We start from the raw sequence: 16,419 nt of genomic DNA, 5'->3' as shown, positions 1-16,419 counted from the left end.
ACGAACACAGTTCTATGGATTCACCGAATTATGTAACTATTCTGGAAAGACAAATGAACACAAACAAAAAGGATTATTGAGTTTATCGATCCAATAATTTTACATAAAAACTGTTTTAAGTAGTTCTAAATTCTCACATATGGCGAGATGAAGCTTGACAACAATCTAATAATCAAAAGATTGGTTTCCAACGATGAGAATCTTCCAGATATAGTATCCCGTCTTCAACTGCTGGCAGAGAAGCATATGTACATAGAAATAACGTAGAGAGAGATAGAGAGAGAGAGAAGAAGAAGAAGAAGAAGAAGAAGAAGAAGAAGTTTATATACCTTTTATGTGGACCAAAAGGGACAATAGATTGATTCCCAAGTGGTTGACTTACCTTCCTAAAGTCGATGAGAACCGATATATTCTCACTCATCTCTTTCCCTGCATATGATCTTTAAAGACTGAGAGATTTTAAGTGAACACTTTTTGTGATACCGAAACCTGTCAGAGAGAGGCTCGTAAAACCAAATACATGAGAGCGTTTAATATAGCGACATAATTCATACAAACGGGACTAAGGACAACCAAACTCAAGGTTCCTGAATCTGATCCAAGGAAAAGACAAGGTAAACTGAAAGATAGATAGACAGCATTACAGGCAACTAGACATGGTTTAACGGGTAGGAGCTTGGCAGTATTTTGGTAACAAACGGACATGGACAATTTTTATTATATCTCATCCACATGTTATCGGTTCTTCCTAGGTAGAGTTTTGTGGTTCAGCTTTGTCATCTTGTTTGGTGAAAAGGCTTCAACTGTGGGCTGTGGGATTGGCTTCAGGCTTCAGGATCTCACACTGTTTTAGTGGGACGGGGAAAAAGGTCACAAAGGGAAAAAAAAAGCAGTGTATCAGATTCTGACACCGGGACAGATCAGATCAGATTATGTCATGAACTTGGGGCTAAAATAATAGCTAAGGTAAACTAAGTTTTGAGGAAGGACTTAAACAAACTTATAATGTAAATCTAACCTTTTTCATCACCCACCAACAGCTACTAGTAATCATAGTTTCTGCGTCGATAGGTAGAGGAATGGCTGGATACCCTGATGACAAAACCCATGATAAGGATCAATCACCAATAGTTGTTAGGCAAATGTAAACCAAAAGTGTGTGCTGTACATCGACAATGGAAACACTTGATAACCAAAGTTCTAAATAGTAAATACTTGATATAGTGTCACAAATACAACAGGGAACAAAATAATCTAACCCAGAACTGCCACTGCGTCCAGATGCATAGCCTCCATACACTCCATATGGAGTACTACTACTACCACCAACCTACAAAAGCACGTCCGAAGATTCATTAATTGAGAATTGATAAGTTCAGAACATCATGTAATGGAAACCTTTAGAAGACATACCGGCGCACCATAAGGCGAATAACCTTCAGCAGACAAGCCGCTTGAGCCATAACCACCAGGATAATGGTTCCCGCGTTCAGGTCTTCTGCTATCTCTACTATCATAGTCCAATCTATCACCAGCATCTGGTGCAACAGGAACATAAGGCAATACCGGCATAAGTGCAGAAACAGCACCTTCCCGGTCAAAAACGTTGGCTCTTAATCTTGATGTAATTTGTATGAGAGCTTCCTTGGCAACATCAAGTTCTCCAGAAATCTGACCATCAAAATTGCTTCTGCTGTTAGCACTCCACGTCAAGGGCTTTAAGAGTAAGAGGATAAACTGCAATGGTAACTACAGTAGTAAAACTATGATATTGTGAATTTTACCTGAACCATCTCATCATCTTCAGATGCAACTTTTGGAAGATTTTCCTTCCCGAGTACGCGGATGTTAGCCTTGGTCATTCTTCTCATCTCACTTATGATAGCTCCTCCTTTACCAAGAAGACAACCAATCCTCGAACTTGGTACAAGAAGACGAGTGGTGAATGAAACAAGTCCAGAATCTCTTTCCACCTTGTCGCTGCATTTTGGTTGTAGCCGCATAGCTGCTTCTATGGCTGGGGAATACGCATCCTCAAAAACCTAAAACAGATTAGACACTGTCAAGGAAGAAAAGCTGGATACTCTTTTCACCTAAAAGGCAGAAGACCGTTGAAAGAAGATCAGACCTCTCTTGCTGATATAGTTATCAAACAATCGTTTCCTTCAGTTCTAGTGCTATCAACTTTAATGGTTGCTCTGGTTTCCTGTCGAAGCTGATTGATTAGAGCTCCACCTTTACCAATAACACTTGCAATGTTTTCAACTGGGGAAACTAGCCGAATATAGAAATCTGTTGCCGGTGGCTCATTTCTAGGAGCTTGGTATAAAGGGCGTGACCAATCTCCTGCATCATTTTTGTATCCTCCATAGGAACCCATCAGCGGTGCTATCCCTACAATTCGAGTACCACCCGCATGGCTCATGAGTGAACCAGAAGAATATCCACCGGCCATTGCAGAAGAAAGTTGGTTCTGAGTACGTGAAGGATTTTCATGGAGGCGGGAGGCAATCTGATGAAGAGCCTTCTTAACAATGAGCACTTCTCCAGATATCTAGAAAGAAAAAGAGATAAATGATGTCATAAGGAATTCGCCAATGGACACACATAAGAAAAGGCAATAAAATTAAAACAGATAACACCTAAAAACCCAGATTTCCTTCCGAGATACCTGAATGAGCTCATCTGAATTCAAGGCACAAAGAGGCATATTTCTATCCTTGATGATGCGTATCTGAGCACCTGTTTCACTCCGAATGTTCTGGACAATTTGGCCACCTCTCCCAAGAATACATCCAATCTGATCTGAAGGAACAAGCAGCCTGGCGGTAACTTGATGCTCTGCTTCAGAGCTATCTTCGCTTTGTGCATCATCAGCAACTACTCTGTCATGGATCCTGAACAATGCATCCTGCGCAGGAGAAAGAACTTTCTCTCCATCTTCAAAGGTATTGGTCTCATCACTAGGGCTATAGATCGTAATCACGCGTTCATCACATCCAGGAATTGCCTCCCCTATTCTAATTTTAGATCTAGTCTCCATTCTCAATTGCTTTACGATATCACCTCCTCTACCAATGACACTCCCAATCTTTTTAACAGGGCACAGGTATCGAAACACTGTATCATCACGATCGATTACAAGCGAGTCTCTATCGTCACCACGATGTCTCCTTTTGCTTCCACCATTGTCATCGTAGTCAGACTGAGGACGAGACCTCTTTCTATGGCTGTCTCTATGATCCGGTGACATTGTACAAAAAGGGGAAAATCTGTACCTTTTCCAATCACATATAAATCAAACAATCAGAACTCCAAATCTATAGTAATATTTGAGTTCTTACAACCATTCAATGAAAAAAATGTAGCACTTCACAACCATTCAAACAAGCAAGCAAGTATGTAAATCCACGAGTGTATTCAAAAACAAGATTATATATATATATCAACAATCAATTTTCGCAGCAGAACGAAGAAACATATCAAATCAGAACTCGAAACTCTAGTCTATCTAACAATCAAGCTCTGCAGCTAGAAGAACATACTGAAAAAGCTAATGGAGACGACCCCAATATAGGAAAGATTAGAAATTCCGAATCTGATTACAATCACAGAGATTTTAGGATTGCAGAAGAAAAAGTAACGAACCTTGATTCCGCTGACGAAATCGTTTTGCTTCGGATTTGAGATTATCAAAATTTCTAGGGTTTGCGCGGACTTTAATCGGTTGTTCTTCTTTCAATTATATGATTTGCGTGTATTTTCAGATTTTACTAATACGCCTCGAGCCTTTTGACTATTGTACTTATTGACCCCTTGTTATCTCTTATCCTATTTAGACCCCTTGAAGTGATTACCGAGTTAGATGTTGCGATACTTTGCAATAGATGTTGCGATACTTAGCAATATATTCTGACTAATTATGCCTTTTAAAGATGCTACACCGTAAGTCTTTAAAGGTTGTTAATAGTAAAGGTATTCAACCCTCATTTTGAGACTTGGGGGCAGATAAAGGAAAATGAAAACTATCTGGCTTTATTAACAATTATTTGCATGATACTATTTAACTAGCTCGTCTCGTCTACTACAGATTGTAGTTTTACAGATTGCCAATGTTCAAAAATGCATTTGCCTAAGCTTTTGGTTTCCGGCTTGAAAGGAATCAGGCGATATCGATGGTTTCATGCTAATATGTTATGCTTCAATTCTTCTTTAGGGTTCTTGGATATTCAACATGATTGAAGCTGATGCTTTTACATTTACTGGATGAAGAAAGAGTATTTAGGTGAAAGCCATTTCTTCTTCAATTAATTTTAATTTCAGACATGACATTCCTAACTCGGTTATTTTTGGTTCTAGAATAAAGCTAATTACCAAACTAGTATGGTATGGATCGGTTCGGTATGACTTCAGATCTGGATAGGGATCAGTTTTGAGTAAAAATAAAAAAAAAGTACAAGTTATACTGTAGTTCGGTTTTTCCCCTTTTCGATTTGCTTTGACTTCGATTAGTGTTTTTTTTCCTTTTTCGATTTGGTTCGATATTAGCAAACTTTTTAATTTTTATATTAAAGTTCACATCGATTCTGAGATAACAATTTGTTGGTTTATCCGGATAGGTTCGGTTGAGCTTATTCGGTTTAAATACATTACCATCGTGACTGGATTTCACCTAAATAAGTTTCTAAATGAAGAAAATATAGTACAAATGGCGTTTTCCATGTACCCACCAATTAAATCAAACAAATATGTTACCATTTGAACTCATAATTAATTTCCACAATTAAGAGAGTAAAAAACTCACAAAACTTAACTTGTCATGATATAGAATTGTCAAATTAGATATTGTTATTTATTGCGGAAAATCATATATCAGACCATTTTGTTTTCGAAAGAAGAAAAAAACTGAAAACGAGTTATTTGTCGTTTTTTGGGAAATTATGAAAGTGGAGGAGATTGGGGAGGAGGAGAGGCGACGAAACCACTCCAGTTGGTGTTAGACTCCGGCGGTTGGTAATCCATCAGCTCCATCGTCTTCCGCACAATTCCTTCCTGCGTTTTGATTTTCCACTTACAATTATTATTAGTGCAACATCATTAAATAGATACGCTTTAATATGACAACAGTGGGGTTTTTCAACTGTGGAACAAAATTGAGGGACAAAAACGCAGTTTAAAACCTATACCATTCTTTGGAATCTTTTTGACCTAGTTACAAATTGTTAAACACTTTTTGGGTATTGTTGGAATGATAGATGTTTATTGGACATCCTGTTTACATTAGTTATACACGAAAAAAGTAAACCAAGAAATAAAATCGTACGTAATTTAAATCCAAACAAAAAAAACCATGCACGGAGAGTTTGAATATATATCTTAATACATTATAGGTCCTTTACAAAAATCCTATATAAGTTCATAAAACTCAAATTGTTAACATTCTATCATTAGAACTTAGAAGAAACAAACTGATATTAAGTAGAGAAAAAAGAAGTACCTTGAAAGAAAATAGATCAACAGTACTGTAAACTTCTGACAACTTTGCAGTTCGCAGGTTTCTCCCCATGGCTACAAATTTCACAAATAAAAATCACCAGGCATAAATTCAAAACCTCAGTTAATATACGGGTCAAGAACATAGGCACTTAAATTCCTATTATTTAATAGTGTGATTAAAAAATGAAGAAGATGACATTAGCTATTACCAGTGGAGAAGAAGATCAGTAGTAACAGAGAGGAAACAAGAAGAACTTTGAAGAAACAAGATTGACCCATTGTTGTCTGTTTGAAGTTCTGAAGATTTTATATATATAATAAACATTTTCTTGTTATTTTAGTAATAGATTTTGTTAGTTATTAATATATCCATTCCTATTATAATAGTAAGACTTTAATAAAGAGAAAAAGGAACCTTTAGTTTCAAGGTTTTCCACTTTTCCTGGAAACTGCTTCAGCTACAGATCCAATGCAGAAAAATGGTAATTAACTGAATAGAATACTTTAATTATTTTATTTTGTATACTTGAGCTATTATTAAGAACTTACAAACCTTTAAATTGCGAGTTGATTATCATCAAGCAAACTCGCACGTGTGGCTACACGTGTAACCCCAATGACTCCACGTGATATGAACTGGAGTCAAGCTCCTCATGTCTGCCACTACCAACGAATATCCGTTTTTTTTTATAAGTGATCCGTTTTTTTGTGTGTGTGTAAAAGTTTACCACGTAAATAATAGTCAACTATTTCATCAAAAGTATAGGTAGAACATAAATGAAATCTGCCAGATTTTCTAATAAAAGCAAGACTTTCTCCATTTGTAATTACTTTCTATAGTCATTAGCTTAGGCAGGTTAGGCTATCGTCCACGAGGTTGGCAGGTATGGACTTTGGACTATGAAAATAAAACGTTTTTTGGGGTATTAGAATTGAGGAAAGAAACAAGTTCAAAAAAACAAGCAAAGAAACAAAAGTTACACATGCTCGCCACCAACTCTTTCTATCCAGAAAAAAGATCGATTACCGTGATTACTTTTTAATTAGGGAACAAGGTTTGACTTAGTTTGAATTGAATATCATGCTGCCATTTAACTTTTATGGCCGTCCATATAACAAGACAGATGAATCAATAATTTGTGTAATTTTTTTTTTGGGAAAATGCGAAATTAAAATAATGCTAAATAAATGTTGAAGCATGTGATTATAAGAGGTTTTTATGAAATCAGTGCCTTGTCAAATTTTACAAAAAACCAAAAGAAAAAAACTTTTTTTTTGAAATTGATATGCAGATATTCAATGCACTTTAGGTTTTGTTGTTGAATGTTGCTCCGTACGGAACAAAGTGGACGAAAAAAGAACCAATACGCATTGTTCCACGATTTTCTGTTTAGTCAACTTCAAGAGTTTGCTATTAGCTATAGATCGCAAAAATTGGGCCTGGGCTTAAGTCATGATTTTGGGCTTTTCTAATGGTTTCCTCGTAACTATTAACTACGGTCAGAAATAATAATTTTTAAAAGAATTATTTTAGTATATACCAAAAGTTGACCACTTAATTAAATATATACCAAAAGATATTTTAAAATTAAGTGGCTTATACCACATCAGCAAAACTTCACATTTTTACCCTTATATCCAATTGACGTCATTACATTTGCAAAAAAAAAGAAATTAACCGACAGCAGCATTTAATGCTCGTCAGTTGGAGTCAAAGATAGTATTGATAACTATCTATGACATCTGTCATCTGCCATAAGCTATGCTGTATCATATGTGGTAGATGCGATATAACGGTTTATGTATTATGGTTATCGTTTACTAATTTTAATGTATATATATCTGATAACTACATATGAGTGTTATCGTTTGTCCGGATTATGCTAACAATAATATGTAATATAAGTTACCATGTTAACAATGCTTATTGTTACATATTAACAATGATATATGTTAACATCTATACTTGTTAACAATGATATATGTTAATATTTCTACTTGTTAACAATAATATTTAAATATTGTAACATGTTAACATAGTTTGTTACTATGGTGCAATAAAATATATGATACTTGTTAACGTGCTAATAATAATATCAGATATTTATTAAGATGTTAACAATAATATGGTAGTGTTTGTTGGCGTGTTATCCGATATTTGGTAGCGTGGTAACAATAATAACAAGTATTGTCCAAATGTTATAAGTATTAATATGTTAACATATTAGTTAGTGATGTAAAACATAAGAGAGCATCTGTAATTTAGTTAGATCTGACTAAAAATGGTAAATAACTACTCTCTTTATTACCCTTGTTGTTTTATCTTTCCTCTATTTTGTCTTGATTACAGCGAACAATTGTATGTTTACATATACAATATTTTCTGACACCTTTTCGTATATTTTGGACCCACCGCATAAGAGAGAACTCAATTTTTCAGATATATGTCTTAGGGATTTTATAAACTTTTTTCAGTAAATAGTATGTAGTCAAAACCACTTTTCAGAACCACTTAATTTTCATGTTATTTATTGGTATATAGTGATATTATTCTTTTTAAAAAGGACAAGTAATAATTTAAAGCGGGTTTGTCAGAAAGAGCCAAAACAAAAATAAGTTAAGCCTAGAGAAAGAGAAATCTAGTGAGTATGTAGTGACCCACGAAATCAATATAAAGTAATAAAGTAAATATTAACAAATTTTGTTTTTTTTTTTAATTTTTTTAAATATACTTTGGACTTTCGAGATGCATACACTTATGCACGAAGGATTGAGTTTTATTATATCGCCTCATATCTTAAACGCGTGTGCCTTCTTCTCTTCCATCGTACACGACACGATCATCGATTCGGACCGTAAAGATTAAAACTTTAAAAATGTTGACGACGAAGACGATTTAGTTTTCCTTTTTTATATATTGAATTTCCGAACTCCAGATTTCCTCCATGTTTTGTCCTTTTTTATATTGAATTCAACATCGCTTGCGTCTCCTTTTAAAAACGATCGTCGAAGCTTCGGTGTATTTAGATTCGAGTTAGTTCAAATATTGGATTTTGGCTAGAAATCCGATTTCGTTTCATATAAAGTGGGAAGCTAGAGTTGAAGATTCTTCATCGGATTGATTTGATCTGTTTTCGAATTTATTTCGGTGTGTGTTCAATCAAAGATTGGACCCATTTCTCGATCCAATCCAATCAGGTTTCTTTTAATCGTATCTGATTAATTTTCAGGACTTGGAGGATCGATCTGATTCCCAAGCTTTGATTTTTTTGGGTGTTTGATCGCGATTAAGAAGGATCGGATTGGAATCGGGAAATAAAAAAACCGATCCGATTTCGGTTTCGATCTCCGAAATCGCTCGAGTCAATATCTGAGATGGTATATTTCCAGAGCTCAATCTCCGTCGTCGACCAATCTCCGATCATGGCAAACTCTGCAGATTCTCACCACCCGAAACAAAGGAGCAGCAGAAAATCAACGAGCTGCTCAAATTTCCCAGCCTGCTGCGACGGATCTCGATCAGCTGCAATCGACGTGTTGATCCTAATCGCCGTGATCACATCCTCAGGCTTCTTGATCTTCCCTTACGTCAGATTCATCACCGTCAAATCCGTGGAAATCTTCTCAGAGATCTCTTGCTTAGTCAAAGAAGAGATTATCCGTAACCCTGATCCGATCGTCTACGGCTTGATCGCTTTGAGCATCTCGTGCACTGCGTTATCTGCTTGGATGATTGTGATACTCTTGTGTAGCCGCCATAGATGTGGGAAGCCAAATTGCAAAGGGCTTAGGAAAGCTAATGCGGAGTTCGATATTCAGTTGGAGACGGAGGATTGTGTAAAGAGCTCAAGCAATGGAAGCTCGAGTGGGAAGAATGTAAGCAAGAAGGGTTTGTTTGAGCTGCCTCGTGACCACCACCGTGAATTAGAGGCGGAGCTGAAGAAGATGGCTCCACCTAATGGGCGAGCAGTGTTGGTTTTTAGGGCGAAATGTGGCTGTTCGGTCGGGAGATTAGAGGTTCCTGGACCTAGGAAGCAGCAGCAGCATCAGCAAAGGAAGATCAAGAAATGAAGAAGAAAAGGTTCGATCTTTTTGAGATATAAAGATGGGGATCATTACAGGTTATGATGTGACGATAATGATTACAGTTTATAAACAACTCTTTTCTTATTCGGGTTTAGTTATTTTCACAAGAACTTCGTACACAAAGACTAAATATGTGTTAATCTCCATGTGTTTAAATAAAAGCTTACAATGAGGATATTGCAAAGAAAATTGGTTATAGTGAAGGATAATGATGATTTTGTTTTAATTCTTGAATGTGTTCTTTGGTTTTTTGATTATGTTTTTTTGGACTCTACTCTGGCAGTTCTGTGTTTCTGGTGTATATGATCTGGTTGAAAATGTATCACAAATGTTGAAACTTTTGGGACTATTACTTGAAACATCTCTTGAACTCAGAAATGCTGTTTAGTTGCTCGACGAAATGCGTCAACGAAGTTAAAAAGTTGTCTTGAGTGGATGAAGCAAACTACGACAACTTTTGCGAAATGGGGCCACAGAGAGATTACCATGAAACTCTGTCTGCCTTTTTAATCTCCAAGTGTATGGTTATATGAAATTCTTTTGAAAGAAAACAAACTAAAAAGGAGATTGGAAAAGATAAGTGTTAAGATTTGTTGTAAGACTGATTATATCAATCACATTCGATCTATGTATATATTTAGTTATCAGTAAGTGTCTCACAACATGTTAATAAATCAAATCAAGGTAAAAAAATTTAACTTCATTCACTTCAATTTCGATAATTATTTTTGTTGTTCCATAGTACAATCTCTGGATCATTCAAGAAGATAATTAAATGTTCCAGAGAAAGACAAAAGAAACTAGAAACATCCGCCTCGTTTTGGTCATCACTCATCATTCATCTTCTCCTTTTATTGTTTATATAACAATCTCGAACAAATTAGCACAAACATCAAAATACCAAATCTTTATCTCAGAGAATCTTTGACGCATAATCTCGAAGAAGAACAAAGGCCTTGGCTTTGATCTTCTAAATGGCATCATCATCATCATCATCATCAGCTTTGTCTCTCCCTCTCTCTAACATCCCAAACTGTAATAACAAGTCCCAAGAGTTTCCAAAACCGACCCATTTATTGAAATCCAGCCACAGGCCTAAGGCCCCTCTTCACAGAACCCAAAATTTAGACCATAAACTCACCAAGAGAGCACTATTGAGTTTGACTGCCTTGGGATTTACGTCATCTCTAACAACTTCTCTTGCTCACCCCGCAAAAGCTGAACCAGAAGCTCCCATCGAAGCCACTTCCAATAGAATGTCATACTCGAGGTTCCTGCGCCATCTGGAAGAGAATGAAGTGAAGAAAGTTGACTTGTTCGAGAACGGGACTGTTGCCATCGCAGAGATCTCCAATCCAGCATTAAGAAAGATTCAGAGGGTTAGGATTAACCTTCCCGGATTACCGGTCGATCTGATCAGGAAGATGAGGGAGAAGAACGTCGATTTCGCTGCTCATCCCATGGATGTGAATTGGGGAGCTTTCTTGCTCGACTTCTTGGGGAATCTCGGGTTTCCTTTGCTCTTACTTGGCTCTCTGCTTTTAACATCTTCTTTTAATAGAAACCCTGCTAGACCCAACTTGCCTTTTGGTCTTGGAAGGTAAATCATTCATAATCAGTTTTGAATATTAACCCAAGAATAGAACTGAGTTTCTAAAGTATGCCTCCTTGTAACAGGAACAAAGCTAGGTTTGAGATGGAACCAAACACAGGGATAACGTTCGAGGATGTAGCAGGAGTAGACGAAGCCAAGCAAGACTTTGAAGAGATAGTTGAGTTCTTGAAAACCCCAGAAAAATTCTCAGCCTTGGGGGCTAAAATCCCAAAAGGCATCTTGTTGACCGGACCGCCGGGAACCGGAAAAACTCTTCTGGCCAAGGCTATAGCCGGAGAAGCCGGCGTTCCGTTTTTCTCATTGTCGGGCTCGGAGTTCATAGAGATGTTCGTTGGTGTAGGAGCTTCTAGGGTTAGAGACTTGTTCAATAAGGCAAAGGCTAATTCACCTTGTTTAGTGTTCATTGATGAGATCGATGCTGTTGGGAGGATGAGAGGAACCGGTTTAGGAGGAGGAAACGACGAACGTGAGCAGACGCTAAACCAGATTTTAACCGAAATGGACGGGTTTACGGGGAATACTGGAGTGCTTGTGATCGCTGCAACAAACCGGCCGGAGATTCTAGACTCTGCTTTGATCCGAGCAGGAAGATTCGATAGACAGGTATGTTTTGGTTAAGGCTTGACATACAAAATCTAGCAAACAAGACCGATCTGGTAATAATATAATGGTGGTTTAATTTGAACAGGTTTTCGTTGGTTTACCGGATATCAGAGGACGAGAGGAGATACTGAAAGTTCACAGCAAAAGCAAGAAACTTGACAATGAAGTGCGTTTGAGCGTGATCGCCATGAGAACTCCGGGTTTCAGCGGAGCAGACCTGGCGAATCTTATGAACGAAGCCGCGATTCTCGCCGGAAGAAGAGGAAAAGACAAAATTACCCTCGAAGAGATTGACGACTCGATCGATCGGATCGTCGCCGGAATGGAAGGGACGAAGATGATCGATGGTAAAAGCAAAGCGATTGTAGCGTACCACGAAGTCGGACACGCAGTCTGTGCGTAAGTTACCGGTTCTCAATTCAATAACCGTAACTACTCTGTTTTTGTTGAAATGAACCGGTTTTGCTTCGGGATTAGGACATTGACGGTGGGTCACGACCCGGTTCAGAAAGTAACGTTGATTCCTAGAGGTCAAGCACGTGGTCTCACGTGGTTCAGACCGGGAGAAGATCCGACATTGGTTTCTAAACAGCAACTGTTCGCTAGAATCGTCGGGGGACTCGGAGGCAGAGCCGCCGAGGATGTGATTTTCGGAGAGCCGGAAATAACCGCCGGAGCCGCCGGAGATATCCAGCAAATCACCCAGATCGCAAGACAGGTACAGTAATTAAAACCAAAAAATCTTAACCGGAAAAAAAAACCGGTGATTTTTCTAATTCTTCTTTTGGTTTCAGATGGTGACGATGTTTGGTATGTCGGAGATTGGTCCGTGGGCTCTAACCGACCCAGCGGCTAAGCAAAGCGACGTCGTTCTTAGGATGCTCGCGAGAAACCCCTTGTCCGAGAAACTCGCGGAGGAAATTGATTCGTGCGTGAGGAAAATAATCGGTAACGCTTACGAGATCGCGAAGAACCACGTGAGGAATAACAGAGAAGCCATAGACAAGCTTGTTGATGTTTTGTTGGACAAGGAAACCTTAACCGGAGACGAATTTCGAGCGATTTTGTCTGAGTACACTGATAAACCTTTAAATACCGAGGATAAAGCTCGAATCAAAGACTTGATTAGTGTGTAATACAAATCTAACCGGAAACTCGGATAAATAAATAAAATAATATTGTATTCGTATTACATATATTGGTCCTAAACTTTAACTAGACCAGACGTAACCTGCCAAAAATGTCTTTAACCGCTTGGTAAGTTCCGGTTATCACAACCACGATACCGATGAGTATGATACCGATAAGCACCATTGTTTCAAACCCGAGTCTTCCGTATTTGCCAGAGATCTTTAGGTAACACAAACATGGTAATATAACCGATGCGGTTGCGCTCAAGAATGCTCCGACCAAACTCATGAGATCACCGAAAAACGGAAGAAGCAACGCCACAATCACATTGCTAACAACCAACATCGTACTCAAAACTAAACCAGAGGATTTTTTGTGAGGCAAAAACCGGGAAAACCGGCTTCTCATTGCGTCGATAATAGGTGTAACCATGAGGGCAAACTTAGCAATGGGGTTCACCAATGTAGTGCATATCGCCACTTTTGAACTAACCTTATCTGTCGGAAGATTCAATGTGATTTGTGATTCTACATTGGATCCATACATTAAGTAACCCAATATCGCCACCGATGCATATATGAATGTGCATATTGTAAAACATATAACCATAACCTGCGAAAGAAAAACATACGAAATTATTAGTCTGCCAAAAAAAAACAAAACTCTGATGGTATGTTTTGATGATAAAACTTACGTTTGAGAATTGGCGTTTGTTTTTCATGGAAGTGTATAGAGTTGGGAAAACCGGGTGAGCGCAGTAACAAAACGCGTATAAGCTCACGGAAGTAGCGACTCCATTAAGACGAAAGGTCTCTGAGTCATTGTTCTTGAACCCTACTCCATCAAATGCTCCAACCCAAAAGATAGAAGCAAGAATCAACCCGGAGGCAAAGACACCACTCGCGGAAACATAAGAAAGAATCCTCATATCGTCTAACCAAACCGTTGGAAGAATAATGAGAGCTACAAGGACGATGAACATTTGCTTGCCTTTGAATTCAAGTCCCATGAAGTTGAACCCAACGTTTGAGAAGAGTTTATCAAGATTGTCTCCTTCTAAGATCAAGAAACTAGTCGCCACTAGGTAAAGCTCGAGGTTCATGAAGATGGAGACAACGATCCGTCCTGTGTTACCAAAGGCTTTGTAGCCAATGTCAGGGTAAGATCTAAGAAGCGGGTCTATGTCCATACATCTCTTAATGAGGATGGCACAATAGAAAGTTGTGATGGCTACTGTGAAGAGTATGATCAAACTTAGCCATCCTCCGGATGCTAACGCATAAGGGACTGATAATATTCCCACACCTAAAAAGAAAGAAAAATAAATAAAGTTGATTAGAGGATTGATTTTTTTAAACGCAAATGCAAACCTTATATATGTTGTTCGTGTTTGTATGTTAACATTTACAATTTATATTTTATTTTTAAACACAAACATTTAAAACTAACAAAATGGTGGCCCGCGCCTAGATCGTTATGGAAGTATGATATTTGATTTTATTGAAGACTTGTAGAAGAAGAAGAAGAACACAAGTTGAGAAGGGAAGAAGTGTTGTAAATGAGTTAGGTTGCTAAGGGACACGTTGTATGTTGATACTGAAAGATAATTGTACTATTGTTTTCTTTTGACTTAACTGTTAGCTTTTCTTGTCTGTATACATACTCTATATATATGGATATACGAACAAGATAATGAAAATGGCGTGTTGTAATGTTTTACCAAACATGTGTAAAACTGAAAAGCAAAAACTAGTTTGGTCTAGATTCAATATTATAGTTTTTGATAATATAGGAAACCTATCACAGTACGAACATATAGGATATAATTAGAATTGATTTTTAGTTTGGTTCATATAATCTACTAACGAAAATGAATCAATCAACCAAAAAAATCTGAGGCAAAGATAGGATTGAACACTACATACCAATCTAGATACACGTAAAGTCAAAAGCTTGAGTTAATAACTTCTAGAATGTAGCTAAACTTAGCCGTATTATAATGTTGTTATCAAAACAATGTCTTCTTTCTACGTCTTAATATGTATATATACATATTTAAAATATATATCCATATATGTGGATAAGCCAAGAGTAGGATCCTTGGCCGTGAGTTATGGAGCTTGGAGATAAGAATAAGGAAGTATTATTGAATAAATCAAAAGGGACATTTTTGTTTCTTTGTTTTAAACAAACCTGATAAAGCGTTAATGCCATGGAAACAAGTCTTGGAGAAAGAAGTATTGCCCTGTGAAGTATTATCGAACTCATAATTATGAAGCGTCGCTTCCTCATCATCAATCGTCTTAACGATGAATGGCTCCGACATGAAAGATCCCTCCTCGTTCATAGTTGTTTAATCTTCGACCCTGCTCCTTCGATGTCGGTAGAGACAAAGGGGTAGAGAGATAGAGAGAGAGAAAGAGACAGATTGAGAGTCGAAGGAGATAGATAGAGAGAAGTTGCAAGTACAACAAAAACTCGAAAGGCTTATATATATATATATATATATATATATATAGGGTATATATGACCCGATGTTTATGCAAAATTTAATCTTTGTGATTATAACACGAGATGCGTGAAACGTGGGGGTTATAATTTTGTTTTCACAATACATTGACTAGATCTTCTAAATGATTCTCAGAAACAAACTGGGATGTTATAGTGGAATTTTTTTAGTATAAAATATTATAATATCTCTTTCTAATTGAATAATTTGTAGTCAAATTGCAGTAAAAATATTCGGATCTTCTTCCCTTTTGAGTTTCATTTTACTAGAATAATTCCACTCTTATTTAATTATTCGAAATAATACTACATTTTAGATTCACTAGCAAACCTAGTACTGTATGTACATTGTATAATCTGGCAGCTATATTTAAGATTAGTTGAATTTAGATCTGTACCCTCCTTAAAAACAACAACAACAACAAGAACAACAAAATCAGCAATTCCATCGTTAACTATTGTGAGCATAGTTGTAGATTTGAATGTTATAATTTTAGAAAAATGTCATAATTAATCAGTTTTGAAACTACAAAAGTTGTGAAAAAAATGTATGTTGTGCACAGTCAAGGTTACAAGATTCACTTGACAGAAAATCAATTTTGTTGTCGTTTACTCATTTTTCATAGGTCTTTCTTTATTTTTGATAGAAACGGGGTGAAAATGGCGATATTCTTATTTAACCACCCCGTGTTTACTTTTTAACATTGGGGATCACGATAGATCTGTATACAACATTTCTGATTATAAAATACCCGTTAAATCAAATGACATGGCTATCAAACTATCAGTTTGTCTATTGATATTTAAGATATAGCGAAAGTAGTACTTTCTCTATTTTTACTTAAAAACATAAATTAAAAAACTTTTTTTCTTGAACTAAAACTATATAAGGGTAATTGTATTTATAGGACAAAAAAAACTAAATTATTGTCCTCTTAGTACTTTTTAAAATTTGACCACTTTTAGACATAAAATTTTGA

General features: G+C 36.9%; 5 protein-coding genes across 9 annotated transcripts; 2 read left to right on the top strand and 3 right to left on the bottom strand.

Annotated features, from left to right (window-relative positions):
* Window positions 1-54: 54 nt before the first annotated feature.
* On the bottom strand, window positions 55-3,788 carry LOC18018116 (RNA-binding KH domain-containing protein RCF3). 3 transcript variants are annotated; one of them, XM_006399983.2, is made up of 8 exons: window positions 3,649-3,788; window positions 2,672-3,272; window positions 2,129-2,554; window positions 1,785-2,042; window positions 1,414-1,671; window positions 1,260-1,330; window positions 1,019-1,092; window positions 55-844 (listed from the first exon to the last, which is right to left on the bottom strand). In XM_006399983.2, the coding sequence occupies exons 2-7, from the start codon at window positions 3,251-3,253 to the stop codon at window positions 1,044-1,046; spliced, it is 1,644 nt and encodes a 547-aa protein (XP_006400046.1). In that variant the 5' UTR covers window positions 3,254-3,272; window positions 3,649-3,788; the 3' UTR covers window positions 55-844; window positions 1,019-1,043. The 3 variants fall into 3 exon arrangements, with proteins under 3 accessions (XP_006400046.1, XP_006400047.1, XP_024012005.1); XM_006399984.2 differs by having other exon boundaries at window positions 55-429; XM_024156237.1 differs by having other exon boundaries at window positions 2,672-3,278; window positions 3,649-3,786.
* Window positions 3,789-4,740: 952 nt separating this feature from the next.
* On the bottom strand, window positions 4,741-6,133 carry LOC18017972. Its single transcript, XM_024156737.1, has 5 exons — window positions 6,050-6,133; window positions 5,912-5,954; window positions 5,706-5,793; window positions 5,498-5,568; window positions 4,741-5,052 (listed from the first exon to the last, which is right to left on the bottom strand). The coding sequence occupies exons 3-5, from the start codon at window positions 5,773-5,775 to the stop codon at window positions 4,939-4,941; spliced, it is 255 nt and encodes an 84-aa protein (XP_024012505.1). The 5' UTR covers window positions 5,776-5,793; window positions 5,912-5,954; window positions 6,050-6,133; the 3' UTR covers window positions 4,741-4,938.
* A 2,155-nt stretch (window positions 6,134-8,288) lies between these two features.
* Window positions 8,289-9,980, top strand: LOC18017971 (uncharacterized protein At5g19025). Its single transcript, XM_006399980.2, has 2 exons — window positions 8,289-9,577; window positions 9,866-9,980. Exon 1 carries the CDS (start codon window positions 8,872-8,874, stop codon window positions 9,565-9,567), a length of 696 nt encoding a protein of 231 aa, XP_006400043.1. The 5' UTR covers window positions 8,289-8,871; the 3' UTR covers window positions 9,568-9,577; window positions 9,866-9,980.
* Window positions 9,981-10,312: 332 nt separating this feature from the next.
* Window positions 10,313-12,944, top strand: LOC18017970 (ATP-dependent zinc metalloprotease FTSH 6, chloroplastic). Its single transcript, XM_024156522.1, is given in 5 exon segments — window positions 10,313-11,182; window positions 11,260-11,805; window positions 11,807-12,199; window positions 12,278-12,518; window positions 12,595-12,944. Coding segments are annotated over 5 exon segments (2,148 nt in total). The 5' UTR covers window positions 10,313-10,556; the 3' UTR covers window positions 12,937-12,944.
* On the bottom strand, window positions 12,837-15,506 carry LOC18017969 (amino acid transporter AVT1J). Of its 3 annotated transcripts, none has more exons than XM_006399978.2 (3): window positions 15,125-15,506; window positions 13,626-14,236; window positions 12,837-13,543 (listed from the first exon to the last, which is right to left on the bottom strand). In XM_006399978.2, exons 1-3 carry the CDS (start codon window positions 15,276-15,278, stop codon window positions 13,016-13,018), a joined length of 1,293 nt encoding a protein of 430 aa, XP_006400041.1. In that variant the 5' UTR covers window positions 15,279-15,506; the 3' UTR covers window positions 12,837-13,015. The 3 variants fall into 3 exon arrangements, with proteins under 3 accessions (XP_006400041.1, XP_024012288.1, XP_024012289.1); XM_024156520.1 differs by lacking the exon at window positions 15,125-15,506 and adding an exon at window positions 14,381-14,730; XM_024156521.1 differs by lacking the exon at window positions 15,125-15,506 and adding an exon at window positions 14,368-14,442.
* Window positions 15,507-16,419: the final 913 nt, after the last annotated feature.

The sequence above is a fragment of the Eutrema salsugineum genome, unplaced genomic scaffold (genome assembly GCF_000478725.1).
Source record: "Eutrema salsugineum unplaced genomic scaffold, Eutsalg1_0 scaffold_2, whole genome shotgun sequence".
Lineage (NCBI taxonomy): Eukaryota > Viridiplantae > Streptophyta > Magnoliopsida > Brassicales > Brassicaceae > Eutrema > Eutrema salsugineum.
This window is presented reverse-complemented; position numbering and strand designations above follow the sequence as displayed.